Here is a 16,985-nt window from a genome sequence, read left to right on the forward strand (position 1 = left end):
GAAGTTAAAAGAATATTCTGGGAACATACCTCTAACTGCTTGCTGTGCTTTTACAGTTTTTGCTAGGTATCTGATTTCATCCACTATTGGGAACAGGGTACTGGCATAGATGGACTTCTGATCTGACCTGGTACAGCTCTTCTTTCACTTTCATTGCTTTTTCCACTCTACAAAAGCCATAATGCTGCCAGTTCAAAGCTGTTACTCAACTCTTGTAAGCTCACCCACTACAGGAGCAAACTATGCAGAGAAACGTGTGTGAACTGTAACAGACTGGGTGTTTCCTCTTCTTCTGCATTCCAGGTCTGTCAAGCTGCACCAAGGAACTGTAAAAACAGTGGATTTTATCTCCTGATGGTTCTCTGGGAGTGAGGGGAATACTGACAGAGCAGCTCTGTGACGCATCCAACTGCTGCGAGTGTGGCCAAAAGCGCCTTCAAATTCTGGTGATTCTGTACTGGTGGGAAGATCTTCTACATAGTCCCGCGCTCGGGGATCTCACAGTGCTTGGCACTTGGGCCATCCGAATGAAGACAAATTCCACTCAGCAAAGCTCGAGCAATCAGGGTGTTGCACGTGATCAGGAAATGGCCTAGAAGACTATGGCTGTGGTTTTCAGAAGTTGACTAACTTTGTCCCCTTTATTTCTGTGGAGGAAGAATTAAATCAAATCCACAAGGCACTTTCTGAAATTCCACCAAATCTACTTCCAAACATTTTCTAATCACCATGGAAGGAGGATTTCTGCTGTATAATACTTCAACAGGTTCACATATTTATGAATTAAAATACTTCTGAAAAGATATTCCTGGGGATAAATTTCCCCATTCTTTTCTTTAGTAAGCAAGCATAGCATTAAATTACAGGGAAGCTCAACTATTATCTCATAGTTTTCTTTTTTTTATTATAGACTTTTTATCCACATGAATGATAAAGAAACTACAACAGAGTTAAATACCTTTTTTGATAACAGTGATTATATTCTTAATTACACTCAATATTAAATTGTAAAATATTTCCAGAGGAGTACAATCTTAATTCATACAGCAGGCAAAATACCAGAGGAAGAAGGGGCCGGGAGGAAAGGGGTCTCAGAATTTCCAGTCTGCTTTTAAAAAGCACTGTGTATGGCTAACGCTTTTCTATCCATCCATCCAAATGTGGTTCTGGCCCATCTGATAAGACGCGCATTTCTTTCCATAAAACAATCACTATTCAAAAGCAAAAGATGAACTGGCAGATGTTGTCAGTGTTTGTGGCGTTGAAAGGATTAGCAGTTCCTTTCACAGCTTATCTGTAGGATTCATCAAAAGCATTTTCTCTATCAAGTTCAGTAGTCCTTCTAAAAACACAAAGACTTAAACTTTGGTACCACCAAAAAAGATCCAGGACAGGCATTTTTTGATTTTTTTTGTTTTGTTTTTACTAATAAATGGCTGCTACATTCTATTTTACATGGTTGTCCATGATGCTTTGAGGTCACTTGTCCTTGGGTTCAGAGGAACCTGATTTGTTTTGTTTGTTCTTTAAATTCCCAAGCCCTTCCATTTTCTCAGTCTTTTTACAAGTCAGATTGCTGAGTGGTGGGTTATAACTTACAAGGTGACAGCTGCAAAAGATTCTATGAATAAAAAAAAAAGAGAGAAAATGTTACTAACGCTAAACCCAAGTTTGAGATTTCTTCAATTATAGATAAACAAAATTTATTTACAATCTCTAAGAAAGGGACACACATAACAGTCACCTGCTCCAGAGGCATGCTCTGAGACTTAGCTAGCTACTGTTTGCAAAATCACACGGAAATCCTCCTGTTAAAGATGAAGTGCGAAGCATAAGCGACTGAAGTGTGACTAAACACAACAAGACCTGCTGTGAAAAGGCACACAAAGCCCAACAAGGCAAACACAGGACTGCTGAGAAACGCAGCACATGAGTTGAGCAGTTGCTCAGCAGTGCACAAGCTCTTTACTCCCTTGGTGTGTCGTGTGTGTATGCATGTGCACACCCGCTCCTTCTCAAGGCAACTCGTTGCTGCCTGGCACATGCAGAATCTGAAATTGCTGCTGAACAATACAGTTGCGATTCTCTGCTTGACTGATTTAGCTTAGCAGTTAAGTAACAACTAATCTTTCGAAAGCGCTAGGGCCTACTTAGAGAAATCCCTGTTGTCTGCAGGGATGGTGTGTCACAGAAAACAAAAACAGCATGAGAAATGCATCCATCCTTCACACTCTCAGCACATAAGCAGGAAACGCTAGTAGCTGTGATGCCAGCACCTTCCTTGCAGGGATTGTCAGCTGACAAAAACCTATGCTGAGAGCAAATGGTATTGTTCATCTGATGCTGCCATCCTCAGGCAGACTTTTATTTTAGATCAATCCTTTGGACAAATAGCATAGGGCAGGACCCCCTACCTCTCATTTAGAGAGGGGGGCTTTCATTTTTTATATTCAGGATATTAATATGACTGAATTTATTTTAAATTAGTGCATAGATTAATGTAAACTCAACTGGAAAATGCTGGCAGTCAGTAAGAAAGCATACACAAGAGGGCAAAACAGACCAATTTGATTCTTACATTAACCTCATTATCTCAGTAGGCAGAGTTTGGGGCCAAGGATACTGGTTAGCTGGTTATTTTATGCTTACTCCTAATGTTTTTATTTTTAAGAATCGGCTTCTTCCATAGCTCAGGCAAACTTCCCTCACCTATACCATCAAACCCTTGATCAAATGCCCCAGACTTTCTGCTTAATTCCTTTCCTATGTGGATTATTGAGGTCTTTACGTATGAACAGCTCTCTTTTCTAATCTGCCCATTCCACCTCGGGGATTTATTCAGTGAATCCGCAAGCCAGATTCTGCAGCGTAACTCAGTAGCAGGGCAACAGGCTTTTTGCCTCTCCATCTCCAAACCTCAATCTTCTTGTTTTACCAGAGAGAAAGAGAATGTGATTTAAATGTTAAGGCTCTAGCACTGGGAACTGAAATCTCCCAGGCCACTGATGCTGGAGAACTGGACACTACTGAAAAACACTACTGAAAAATGCAGTGTTGCATTTAGGAAGATCCTACACATGGCCAACAGTATAACCAGCATTTGCAGGAGACTGAACTACAGAGAACACTGCAGTCCGCAGTCAGAGCTTTTAGATCAGAATCAGTACATCATGCAACAGAATGACTCTTAATTCTTGCAATGGCTGCAAACAAAAACCTGATTGCCAGGCCAGTCAGAACAGCATCTCTCCTTTCACAAGTTCACCTTTAGCTTTTGCTGAGGTGTGCTCCGAGCTTTTCTTTCCTGATCAAGCTTGCTGCATAGGGAATCTGCAACGACACAAAAACAAAGCCACTGCTTTAAGCCGAGGTTTTGCTAACGAAACATCAAAGCTGGAAACCCTGGGAGTGAAGGGTTTTGTTTGCCTCCCAGCATTATCTTAGGAGAAAGTGCCTTAAATTAAAGGGCAGAAGTCTTCACACAACTGCAAGAATGTTGAAGCAGAAACAAATTAAAAAGTGCCCCAATTAAAACAACAGATCTTAAAATCCAGTGTTAACAGGTGAGATTTCTTCTGATATTCTGTTTACATCAGTTGTTGAAAAAAAATGACTGTCCATTTTGCTATCTGTGAGATGATAAAAATCATTTGTCTATAATAGTGCAGGCAAAACCCACTGATCTCTGCACAGCTGAAACAGAGCAGGTTGGGAGTATGAGTCTTCATGTATTTATATCACCATAATTAGGAAGTTCATAATAGTTATCTCTGACTGGCACCAATCTGAGCGGAAGCCACTGAAGTGGAACAAATAATTAAAGGAAAACAGAGAACATAGGCATACTAGGGAATACAGTTATATTTAGAAATACAGTGGAATGATGTGCTCACTGGCTACTGGGAATACTGTGAGGGCCTGTTCTTTATCAATGCTGGGCTTTTAAGATACAACAAAACTAAATTGCTCTGAGATTTCTGCCTAGCTGGAAATCCAAGTGACTACAAATTCTCTGTTCTTTGATGCTGCCTTTTGCAAGGAACGTTTAGAGGGATTCATGTTGGGATCACGAACTATAGGCTCCTGCACTCCCAGGTGCCACTGCATACTGAGGTGACCTGCTTCTGCAGTCAGGCATTCCAGAATATATTCATGGGTAATTTCAAATACATCAGTGTGAGCTGACAAATAGGCTGGGCTGAAGTCAGGACCAAAGCCTGCAGCTGCAGGAACAGCAATTGAAGCACTGAGTTCAAGCAACCTGCTGTGCACACACGAACAGCATACCAGAAACACATAGATTTGCATCCACACCCACTATTTTGCAGGCTGCCCATACACCTAACGTGCATTCTTTCACATCCCTGTTTTGGTTTTAATTACATTATGCCCACAGTGTGTGAGGACATTTGTGTGAATTGTGCTCAGCGTGTCTCACTCTGGGCTGGTGTAAGCTGCAGTACCTGCAGCGTCATCTATCACCAAAGGTATCCATCCTGGCCTGCCTTAATAAGGAAAAGAGCAGAGAAGGCTCGGGATGAGAGGAAGGAAAGGGACATCTGCTGCTCAGGAGCTAACCCTTCAATTTCCCAGGAAAGCAGGTCAATCAGATCGAAAGAAGCACTGCCAGGAAGCAGCAGCAACTGCAAAGATGAGCTGTGTAACTGAATGAAAGCAGCAGTCCCACAGCCCTGGGAAAAGGGAAAAACTGGTATGTACAAAGGCCTGAACCGCTGATGACCTTTACACCTCTGAAAAGGCCCAGGATACAGTTTTCTGTGGGACTACTCTTATGGCCACTGTCCTTCACAGCAGTTGGAAGCTACTAGGAAACGCACTGCCAGATCCCCAAACACAGCAGAGTTCCCCCTTTCACAGCACAGAGCTCTCTTTCAGGGCACAGTGCTTACACAGGCTGGTCAACTACCATCCCTTTAAACCGGAGCAGAGAGTACTTTGCAGAGAAACAGTTCATCACATCACCCATTTGTACGATTTATATTCATTACATCTAGGATGACAGGACATCTCCAAATCTGGGAGCAGAGGGAGCCACAGACAAGCTTCTGAGACTGGTGATGTTTCTACCAACCACTTTCTTCCTCTCTCCTGCTCAAACACACACATGCACTCGCACTGGCCAACACGCAACATCAGTTTGGATGGCGGTCAATTATATAGGACATCTCCCAAGCTGTACTGACCTAGATTATACGACGGGGTACATGCTGTCAGAAATTAACCGTGCTAAATCCACTTCTCTGCTACATTTGGCACATGAGCATCTCCTCAACATGTGTTGGTCTACCCATGCTCCTAGTTATAAGTGAAACTGGGAGAGGCAGGTATTCAACAAGGAAATTACTGCTTTCTTCATGAGTTAAATCACCTATAGCTGTTTCTTCTATCTTTTCCTGTTGGAAGAACATTTCATAACTCCAGTGCCGTGGCAGAATAGCGTTTAGGGCTCTTCGTGACATGGCCCCATTCTGGGTATTCACTATGATCGCTGCAACGAAGATAGGATCAGTGCTCAGCCAGGCAAGAAGATTCAGTGTGTAGCCCTTATCAAAGGGCATACACCTCTGCCAGTGACAGCAAACAGGGAGGATGGTTGGGTTTTAAGCATCAAGCAATTTATTTCTGATGACCAAGTCTGTATCACTAAGTCACACAGCGAAACAGGAGCAGACGTAGGGTGCAGGAATTGGTGCAAAGGACCCAGTATCCACGCTGCATTTTGGCTGGGGGTTTTACTTCGGGCTAGCTCTAGCCTGATCCTGGGTAGTGATCCCCTGTTAAGAGCTGGAGCACACTGGGTGCATTCCTGGAGCACATCCTGGTTTGTTCCATCCAAAAGGAACCCAGTTTGCAAGCTTTGAGGCTGCACCACAGCTTGAACCAAAGCACTGTTAATGTGTATGACTGGAGATGCATCGTTTCCTGACTCCAGCTACACCAAAAAAAGCTTCTGTACGTGATCTGCTTTTGGAGACTTTGCCTTTGCACCCGACCTCTAAGTGGAATATGAAATTATAACACCATTCTGACTTGCATTGCCTGAAGAGGGAATCTCCACTACCCCAAGGCACTATTTGCTGAGGGGCTTCTGAAGGTATTTAGTTAAACCATTCTTATTTCCAGAGAGCACACATGAAAATTCAGTCACAGAACTGTCCAGCCAAGACAGCCAGCCCTTCTAAGTGCAAAGCATGTTTATGCAGGAAAGGAGAGGGATGCACATCAGAGCTGCCACTGGAAAGCCACAGCCTCTCTTTGCACACATGGTATTTTTGGATACAATTTGTGGGATTAAATAGAAGGAAAAGCATGCATTGAGCCTGTGACAGCTGGAGGAGGAACCAAAGTACCAACATCTTGCACTGGAGGGTGTCTCTCCACTATTGCCCTGCATAGATACATACAGCTGTGTAGGCTGAGTGCAGAGACTTCCCTCCTGGGTGGGTAGTGCTACGTGTGCACAGCAGTGTAACTGTCTGCACAGGGCGCAAGGCAATAGAGTGTCAAGCCTGGAGTATGCAGTCTCTCTCCTATCTGTTTAAATACTGGAGCACACTAATGCCATAGAACAGGAATTTTGCGCAAAGTCAATAGCACAGGCTGGCTCGTAGCTCTTCGGTACATATACATTAATTCTTTAATCAGAATTTCTTCAAGTTCTAAAGGAAAGAGGCATTGCTCCACCCTGTTAACCCGAGGTTTACCCAGACGCACTGTCAAGATGCAGGTTTTGCTCACTGTCTTTAAGAAGTGGTCACTGGCAAATAAATACTGAGTGCAAATGGCTTCTGTTCGCTCAACAGCTTGGCTTTCTGTACACACTTCGGGATCTGCATGTTGCCTTCAGCACCAAAAGGACTTCTTCCCAATTCATACCTCCAAATCTGGAGAAGAACTGAATTCTGTTTGGGATTGTGCACCAGAATCACGTGAGACTAAATTCTGTTCTGGCTTAAATATAGGTAATTCCACCAAAATCAAATGAAGATAACAGGCTTGCAGAACACACAGAAAGAAATCTGTAGTATTGTCCCTACTGCTAATGCACAAAAAATGAAACTAAGCAAAAAGACGGGGTTTGCATGTGCCAGATTGTCCATGAGCACTTGGCTACATATGCAGAAGCACACTAGTGTGACAGAAAACAAACATCTTTTTTTTTTTTCCTGTAAGTTAATGAAATCTTCCTTGGACTCAGCAAGACACAGTAAACAGTTCACAAATGCTCTTAGCTCTTATACCCATTATTATCTGGCTGTCAGTGGACACACACTTCAGCATGAGACACAGCTCAAGAAATCTAAGAGCCAGTCTGCCGAACTGATATTTGACTCTAACATTCTTGTCACGGTCAATCAATCTAGCTGGACCACTTTAAGCAGAGGACCAAAACAGAAATCCCAATAAAACACTGCTACTTCCTATTTCCACTCATCGAATGTGGAGTGGCAGGCATGCAGTGACCAAGGTCTCTGCACATAAAAATGTGGATATTCCTTGCATGCCCAATGAATACATTAGTTGTATAAAGCACCTATTTTCCATGCACAACATAAAATGGGAACTAAATCTACTGGTGCTTTTCTTAATTACAGTAGGACCCAGAGGAACATGATCTCATACCTCTGAAGATCTAGCAACCTTAACACATGGTGGATTTTTTCTTCCTCTAAATGCTCCTTGTGCATCTTTAAAGGCCAGGATGAAAGACAATGCAGGGACAGAAATCAATTTTGCAGGCAGATAGTTCCTGATTTATTTTACTGCCTGGCTCTGAAGAACAAGAGTTGATTCAAAACAGCACTGAGGGTAGGAGGCCATCAAACATCAGAGGAGCTCTAGCTGGACCCAGTTTTGAGGTCAGAACATTATTATCAGCCCAAAGTTAGACTAGTGGGAAGTCAATTCACTGGAAGGAAAAAAAAAAAACCACTTTTCACTTGAGATGGAAAGGCAAGGGTCTGTCTGAATAATTCACATTTCTAACACATCTCAAAGACCTGCTGCCTTTCATTCATATGTTAAAGTAGTGGGATGGATCACTACCTGACCTTAGTCATCTGAATCACAATGGCAGGGTGACAAACACTACACTACCTCAGGTTTTCCCAATGGATAGGCTACGACAGCGGTCCTCCATCTGTGGTCAGTGATCCCTGGGAGCCTAAAAACTACTTGTAAGGGATCCACAAAAGGAAATTGTGAGAAGCTAGCCTGATAGCAGTGGACTTAAATTTACTACTTGGTGCTCTGCTCTTCTGCTGTAATGTTTTAGAGTTCACAAAAATATGAAGGATAAAAATCACTGCACTGAAAGGCAGTTTCTGATCTGCTTCACCCACCAGGCAGGCAGGCAGAAAGTTCACGCATTTTGCATTTGATCCACTTAATGCAATCGCTCAGAGGGCAGCATCAAACAGATAACAGAGTCTCAAGTAGGAGCTGAGTAGTTTAAGTTGACTAGGCTGTCCTGACAGATGACATTCTGCTCATACTAGACAGAAACAGCCAACTCTAAAGCCAGATGAACTCTTCTGAAGCTGCACCACGTGTGCCATGTTTGAATTTACCCTGATCTGCCAGGCAGTGATTTCCTCTCAGTGGTCCTTTCGGCACAGTTTAATAAGGGAAGCCACATGATCCACGCCTGCAATAAGACATGACCTCCAAGCACATGCACCGTACTTTGCCATTTTGGGAGGCAACACTTTGAGGGAGGGAGAGGAGGAAAACGCATTCAGTGATTTAAGATCCATTTTCTTGTTAAATACGATGATCGGTTCCTTCCTGGCACTTGGCTGAAACCTTGGCACAGACTGCGACACTTCCTGATAGGTGTTCCAGGCACTCTGACCAATTCCCTTCTTAACAGAAATTGTTGAAGGCCACAGGGTCAAATTGCTCCAGCTGTGCACCAAGCCACCGTATATCCAAGGGAGTCAATATCCACTGCAGAGGATCTAAGGGAAAGAACCCAGCCCCTCATTTTCCCAAGTCTTGTTCCTGACTGTCAGGAAGCCATAAAATAATTTTTACAAGTTCTGAGTGGACAAAGCATTAAAATTAAAATTGATTGATTAAACACTGTTTTAACTGAGGCTTTTAAAAGAACGTAAACCTGTATCATGTCCCTGCTACTGCACAGTGTAGTGATTGCACAGTAACAGCAGAGGGCACTTGGAGCCCGAGCCATCGCCTCCCAGACCTGTCATCCCAGCTCAGCCCAACTTCTCTGCGTGTGTGCACTGGTGTGGCAATTTATCATCATGTTCTGCATTGCAGTTTCACAATGTCATTCAAGAACTGTGATAAAAAAAAAAAAAGTTATGCTCAATGTTAAGTACTGGGGGGGTCTGATGCACTACTTTCGAATAGTCCATGTAACAGTCAGGATACAGCTTTCGTTTGCCCTAGAAAGTTGTAATATTTGTCAAGGAGATGCTTTCAACTTTCACAGGCAATGCTTCTCAAAGACAATTAAATCTGGTTAATTTTTTTATGCTTAGCTTCACTATGTTGTTTTCCAGATATTTTGGGCACCTCAAACACTCAAAAACCAGTTTATTTTGAAAGTATAACTGACTATTCAGTTACTCAGCTAGGGAAAGCTTGTAGAATTCTGGTTTAAAATGAGTAAAATCACACGTTTTGCAAAAATTTTATCTACTATGCACTTTTACAATAGAGTTGTTAAACAAAGAGATACCTTCACAGTCATGCATAATTCTTCAAGAAGGACTAATTAAAGTTAGGAAACTGGTTCTGTGCATTTATATGATTTTTAAAATAAAAAAGCAATTAAGACAAATTCTCTGGATAACTGAACCAGTAAAATTTGGGTTTAATCCTACAAAGGTATACACCTATGAATTATAAATAAAATTAAGGTTTGAATATGCATTAAACACTCCTGTTTTTCTCTTTGCACTTCTCTTGTGCACAAGAAAATCAGGTGTGGTCAGCTCTGTTAAAGCAATAATACAATATCCCAGGATACACACAAAACAAAACAATTTACCCCAATTAAAAAAAAAAAGTAACCATACCCTTTTGTGTATTCTGAACCAAAAGGCTTAATTCATCCATGGCATAACCCAAGAAGGCCAATGGGGTTCTATCATCAGCACATTCAGCTCATTAATCTTTATGCTAGATATAACCGTTCTAAGTATATTCACATAGGAGTGACTTAGAGTAACTGCAAGGATTATCATGACAAAAGTGCTGACTCCATTTCAATTATCAACCAAAACATCAGTGAAGATTTCCACACACAGTTTAAATAAACACACTGTTATTTGCTGGAGTCTCTCAGTTCTTCAAACGCAAACATCCTTTTATTATATTGGTCTCACTGGTACTCAATCTGCCTCGCTGAGATCAGGAGGCATATCCAAATGCGAGCATAAAGACTGATGCTTTGACAACATTTCCATTAACAATAATTAAACTCAGGCAGCCACAGTGAGTGAAGAGGTCCTGAACTGTTGGTACAGCAGTACATTAAATGTTGAAACCAGTCCCTGTAAATACATTCAGGTAGCTCTGCTTAATGATTAAATGACTATTAGCCTTTCTGCAGCACGCATCAGGAAGTGAAAAGGGTGTGAATCACACAATCGTATTTCTTTTCCTGCCCAAGAAAACCCACTACACTGAATCTTGTGACTTCTCCACTTCTTGAAAATCAGAAAAATCATCACAGCTGGCTCGCTGGAGCTCTGGGAGATCCCATTTCAGCAACAACTTCAGGATTCTGCCACAAAATAAACGGCAGAGGCGGTCCACTCATTCTGCCCTTGGGAGGGAGAGCTAGTTAGCTGAAGTTCAGCTGACACGAGAGAGAGAGGGTGAAGTGGGCCCACAGACTTTGCGTTTAAATGTGCTTCAGAGCAGGGGTCGATAGGGCGCATGCATGAAGTTCAAAGCAGCAGGGGAAGTGCTGTTCAGGATGTCTCCCAATTACCATCCTATCTGACAATGCAAGTTACAGATCCAGCAAAACTCCCTGCTCGGCACTGGGAGACAAATGGGAACACGATATGGATTGGAGATTTCAAAGGAGAAGAGCGGAAACCAGCAGCAAAAAGCTCCAAACATGTTCCGGACTTGAATTTCTCCATAAACAACCTCCTTCTAACACCCTCCATCTCTCACTGAAATCTCTGAAGTCAGCAGGAACGGGGAGCAGGGATGTTCAGCAGCTCTAAAAATAAGGCCAGTCCTAAATGCCTCTATCCATAGGCGCACAAGTTTGACAACACTGCCCTTCAGCCTTTTTTTTTTTTTTAATGTCCTAATCCATCTATTAGAAAATGACAGTACCAGAAGGCTGGATGACCCCTCCCCCAGGGTCTGTGACAAACACAAGGAAAATTTAGATGCTCGAGCACAGGGCTGATCCAGGTAAGCAGGGGTATTCGGCAAGCCTGCCTCAAAATAAACTGTTGTCAGACTGATCACAGAAAAAGCACTAACAAAAGAAAGCATTAGCTGACAGCCCATTCACTACCATATCCTGCTGTTAATGCAAGACAACACACTTCTGCTCCACTAAGCAACATCTTAGCAAAATTACCTGAGTGAGAAACAACCTCACATACTCAGGCTGTTGCTTGTACCAGATTAAGTTATTCCTGCTACTCTAAGTTTTCAAAACAGGCCAATCGTGTACAAGGATCTAGAGCTGCACTGACACTCTCACACACACGCAAAATCCCTTGTTTTTAAACATAAACAAACAAGAGACCAAACAGCAATGTCTGCATACATTGAACCGTGTTTTAAAAACTGAATCCTTTACTGCTGGGTTAATCACCTTTTTCAATGGCTGAAATTTGAATAAGATCTATCCTAAAGTTTATTTGCCAGTGAGAATCTGGCCTTGCACTGAGGACTGAATTTCACCCCTTGGCAACTTGTGAAAGGTAGAAACATTTAACTGCTTAAGGTTCACTGGATTCAGTCCTCACGTCTCTGAAGGAGTACTCTCAGTGTCGAGTCAACACATGCCATTTAGCTGAAACATGAAGACCCATCTGGTTACTGTATGAAAGTAAATCTCCAGGTAATTAGACTCTAAACCAGCTGAGAACTGCATGCTTACGTTTTGCTATGTATAAGGTAACATGAACTCAGTAATCGTACATCTGCATGGCTCACAAAGCAAAAGTTTGAGGTCTGCATTTGAAAAGCATAAAGAGTCCGTAACATTTTAGTAGAATAAAAAAACTTACAATTTGTAGCTGCTGTACCATTTCTTCTCTGTATGCTAGCTCCCGTTTCATCTGATCTTGAAAATTATCTGAGTTGTAAGAGAAAAAAAATGTAGATGCAGTAATTAGAAAGGACCCACACAACAGAATTCATATAAATCAAATGAAATCAAAACCGATCATTGCTGAGGAACTGCAAAGCACTACAAAGCCCTTCAGCCAACTAAAAGATGTGCTTAACAAACTTCTTATCTAATAGAAGACACTGTAGGAAACAGAAAAGCTTGGGAAAAAAACCATTCAGCTATTTCCCAAATTAGCAAGTACAGGCTACTAAATTTCTGTAGCTAACATTCATTCTTGTAATGATAATCTCAGCGAGCCACATTCTGCAGTTATTAATCAGATGAAGCTTCTACAAACACTGAAGAGAAGAGCAAAAACCGCTTTCTGTTGCTTTGGTATAAATCTCTTGACTTCAATAGGAATGTCCAAAATATGAGAACACAATGCATTAAAGGATGTAGGATGTGATTTACAGTTATAACATAGTACTGACAGCTTTAAACAAAACTCAAAAAACCTAAAAATCTCCATAAGCAGCGACATGGAACCTGGAAGAGTTAAAGCCTTTGAAAGAGAGAACATGCCTTCCTGCACAGCTGGGTTACAGCACAGGCCAGCCTGCCTGCTCAGGTAGCTCCTCCTTTCCCTATTTCCCTCCTCACTGACCAATTCAGGCAAAAACCTCTCTTTGATAGAAGATGAACTGCTGGCCTATGCTCCATGACATTACTGTGGGAGGGTGGGGAAAAGACAGGCAAATATAAATAAAACTATTCGCAAGAAGAAATGAAGTTGGAAAATTCCAGCATGAAGGAGATCTGCCCATCATCATGATGGACAATTAAAGAGAAGAGGAAAGAAAACCCACATTTTGATCCAGGACATGGAAGCTCAACCCAGACCATGGAAGCAGCGAGGTGAATGCCAACAGAGCGAGGCGCAGAGTACCTCAACAGAGCTGTCAGACTGGAGAGGAGCTGGAGGAGGCCAGGCAGCTAGAATGCTTTACTTACAAATCACAATTAAAAGAGTTAAATAGTCATGTTGGCTATTGGGACACTAGCATAGATCTCAGGAAGCCTGGGCCCGATACCCTGCTGTGTTGGACTCTGCGAGTGTCTCTCCAAACCTGATTTCATCACCAGTAAAGTAGGAAGAGTAGCACTGCTTCATCTGCCAAGTGCGCTGGGAGGATGAATAGGTGTGGTACCGAGTCACAGAAATATCTAAATTGTAATGGAAGGACTTAAGCCCAAATGAGAACAGAGGGAAGGGCGTATACCACGTGGCAGGGATAGGGCACATGCTCCCACCAAGAAACAACCCACGAAGGGACTGGTAGAAAGAAAAGGGAAGCAGAGCTCTATTCTCCTCCTTCACATGAGGATTTTGCCCTCTCTGAACAAAGAGCAAAAGTTGTCGTTTAAAAGGTAAGGAGGCACATCAGGATGACACGGAACTAGCAATTAAACAAAGGAATAGTGAGAAAGTTTGTCAGGCTGAAGCCATCAGGAGCCCAGCATGGCCGCATAGAAAGGACATGACAATGTCATCTGAATGAAATTCTTTAGATTTCAAGTAAAAGCCTATAGAATTCTTCAGCCTCTTCCCTCCATGCCAACCCGGCAAGAGAGAGCAGCCGACAGCAATAAGGCAGGTTTGCACCTCTTCTCTTGCTTATCAAAAGAGCAGTGCAGTATAAAAAGCTGATGGACTCTTGTCCCCATCACTAAAGGGTGACAGACCTGTGCCATCGGGTAGGTCCTCCAGTTTCACTTTTACAGGAACCAGAAGGAACAGGCTACATGGAAAAATTTTGCTCACCTTCTCAATGCTTTCCTACCTCACTGCCTCTCCACAGCCTCATCGCTTTTCAGAGCGGATAGCTCAGAAACCCTGTTCAGTGCTGCACTGCAAATGTTCAAGCTCGCTGTGGAAACGGGGTGTTAATGGTAAGGATAATGGCTTTTCCTGCAGCACTTATTTGAGACTGAACGCTTAGAGACAAAGCCATGAGCAATACCCAGGAGGAAAGATATGAATATTTAAAGAGTTTTCTTAACACAAACTTAAATACTTTCTAACTATCCAGCCTACGTCTCCACAGTTTTACTACCCATGTTGTTAAATGCAGCTATGTTGCATGGTGCATATAGTCCTATCAGGACAGCAAATTCTTCAAGAGATCTTTTGGCTGTGTGTTGAGGCCTTATATGCAAAAGGAAGACCTTATCTTCAGCTTTCAAGTACAATGGCAATATAAAAAATAAAGATGCAAATGGCAGAAAACAAGGTCTGTTGTTTCATAAATTATCATAGGACACATTTTAAGCAGGCCTAGCCACAGAGAAGCAAACATCATAGTACTACTAAATGAGCTTGCAGAGAAGATCAGTTCTCATTTAATAGTGATTGCCACGAGGAGAGCATGCACACAGGCCTGCACAGCGCTGCTGGGGATGCTGGTTAGGTGATGCAAAAACATGTAATGACCAAAACATGCTCAGTTCCAATGCAAGACCTGAAGAAGTTAATTTTGGAGTTAACTGCCGAGAGCCTGACTTAAACATTTTCGAGACATGTAGCACTGTCTTCCATATCTCACATGCTGGTTTCCCTGCTGGAAGAGGAACAAATTCTCTCCTTTTTTTTTTTTAAAAAAAAAAAGCTGAGAAGACTTAAAAGTCAAAGGCCTCTAATTTATCCACAGACAGTGCAAAGCACAGGGAGAACCTCCACCCCTGCGAGTAAAAATTACCTGTCAGTGTGTTTCCGTCCTTAGCAGTTTTAGGGAGGGGACAGAGATTCAGTCCCCATGGCCACTCAGCCTTCTGCCCCATGCTGCAATGAGCCGCGCTTGAATTCAAGGCTTGCTGCCTGCCTGATCTCAGCTCCCTCCTTCAGCCTCGGATGTCTCCAAACCATGATGGGTTCATCAACACAACCTTAACTCCAAACCATTTAACTTCCACTTTCCCTTAGCTGGACCTCATAAGTTTTCTCTCCCTAGCTCCTATCTGATAACACCACAGGTGAACAGAAATTTGGGAAACCTGGTAAAATAAACACACTTTTTAATATCTGACCTAAAGCAGCAGCCTGGACTAGCAGCAAGAGCCTGCAGCAGACCTCTTCTCTTTAGGTGGCTCTCCTACTGCTCCAGAGCACAAACCACACTTATCTTGCATTTTACACTTATTTGCTTTACAGAGGCCTGTTTTCTCATTTTATTAGACGTGGAGGAGGGCTATTTTTTTGGTAAATCTAAATCCGTACATCGGTTTTACGGTCACTTGCATATATTGTTTATAGCACATTATGTGTTTTCTATTTTAATCTCGAACAAAATTGACCACTACTTTGTGGTACATTGAAACCACATATTTTTCAAGCCGGCATACACAGATGCCACTTCCTTGGTCGGCCATATGTGTTCTTTTCTTTTATTTGAATTGTATTTCATGTGGTTTAATTGCAGTGTTTATTTACACGGCAATGACAGAGCATTAATTTTACTGTAGAAGAACAAAAGGATAAATGAGTGTCCTGAATGGCAAAGCTCCAAGATGCCATTTCACCAATACCACACATCAGTGTTTTGATCTACACAAATTATTTGAAAATTACCTCACTCCCAAACCCAAGTAATGACTGAATTTATATTGAAGGATGAGGTTACCCTTCTTTCATTAATATCTGTATCACCTCAGGCTCTTCTTCTCCTTTATTTATGAAGCTGTCTACATCTTTTGATATCTGGGCTAAAGACGGAGTCATTCTCGGAGTCTTGTCTTGCACTTCTCTGCTTCCCTGAACTTACCCTATCTGACGTTATAGAAAACGGAAAAAAATACATTCGCTTTAAATAGCAGGAAAAACTGTCTGCATTCCCACCTTTTTTCTGTGAGCCAAAGAGGAGCAACATTCCTCAGCTTGTGGCAGTTACTTTTGTTTTGTAGGGGTTAATGGAAGTTAACAAAATGCAGAACAATCTGGCAATTAGTCTGGTTTTAAAGCATATATCTTGGCTTACTGTGAGTCATATTACTCCACAGTGTTCCATGCATGTATAGTCTTACAGGAAAATGAGGACAAAAAGTCAGAGTTTTAAAAAGCAGCTTTGAAAAAACCATCAATATCAGGAAAATACTGAATGAAGATGCTGTTAGGTGTTCTTTGGACTTCATGAAGAAGCAAAAAATGGGCACAAATAGACCTTTTCCTTTAGGTTAAATTTGATACTGAACTGAGAAGACTGGGCAGGCAGCTGCAGAGCTGTGGCAGCCAGACACAGAAAAGGCTGCACTACAATACCGAACTCTACGTCGTGCTCTGACTGGCAGAGAGCAAAGGTGATACCGTGGTCATTGCAGCTCCATAACACTACATTCATCACAAGTTGGAAAGCCCTTACCGTATCTTCTAGCTTGTCCTGACCTATATGGGTTTTCTTCCGGAAGCACATTTTCCACTGCTGCTGCCAGCGTAATTTGAAAGGCCTCAAGCAATAGGTCTTCTACCATATCCCAGTGTAGGAAATTCAGCTTTCTGGCAGCTTCGTGAAAACCCTACCAATCTTCCATTTTGTTTTCTTTTATTAAATGCATGCCCAGCATATTCCAGCACCCTGCTTATAAGCCATGGTGAAAGAATCATCTCTGATAGCCCATCTCAAGAGAAAAA

General features: G+C 42.2%; 1 protein-coding gene across 1 annotated transcript in view; it reads right to left on the reverse strand.

Annotated features, from left to right (window-relative positions):
* Positions 1 to 949: 949 nt before the first annotated feature.
* The window catches only part of LOC112994470 (SKI family transcriptional corepressor 2), a 28,202-nt gene continuing 12,166 nt past the window's right edge, over positions 950 to 16,985 (reverse strand). The window contains exons 6-8 of the mRNA XM_064501425.1: positions 12,258 to 12,325; positions 3,266 to 3,330; positions 950 to 1,621 (exon numbers count right to left, since the gene is read on the reverse strand). Coding sequence (XP_064357495.1) covers positions 3,268 to 3,330; positions 12,258 to 12,325 — 131 coding nt within the window. The 3' untranslated portion in view covers positions 950 to 1,621; positions 3,266 to 3,267. The remainder of the gene's footprint in view (positions 1,622 to 3,265; positions 3,331 to 12,257; positions 12,326 to 16,985) is intronic.

Source organism: Dromaius novaehollandiae, chromosome Z (assembly GCF_036370855.1).
Source record: "Dromaius novaehollandiae isolate bDroNov1 chromosome Z, bDroNov1.hap1, whole genome shotgun sequence".
Lineage (NCBI taxonomy): Eukaryota > Metazoa > Chordata > Aves > Casuariiformes > Dromaiidae > Dromaius > Dromaius novaehollandiae.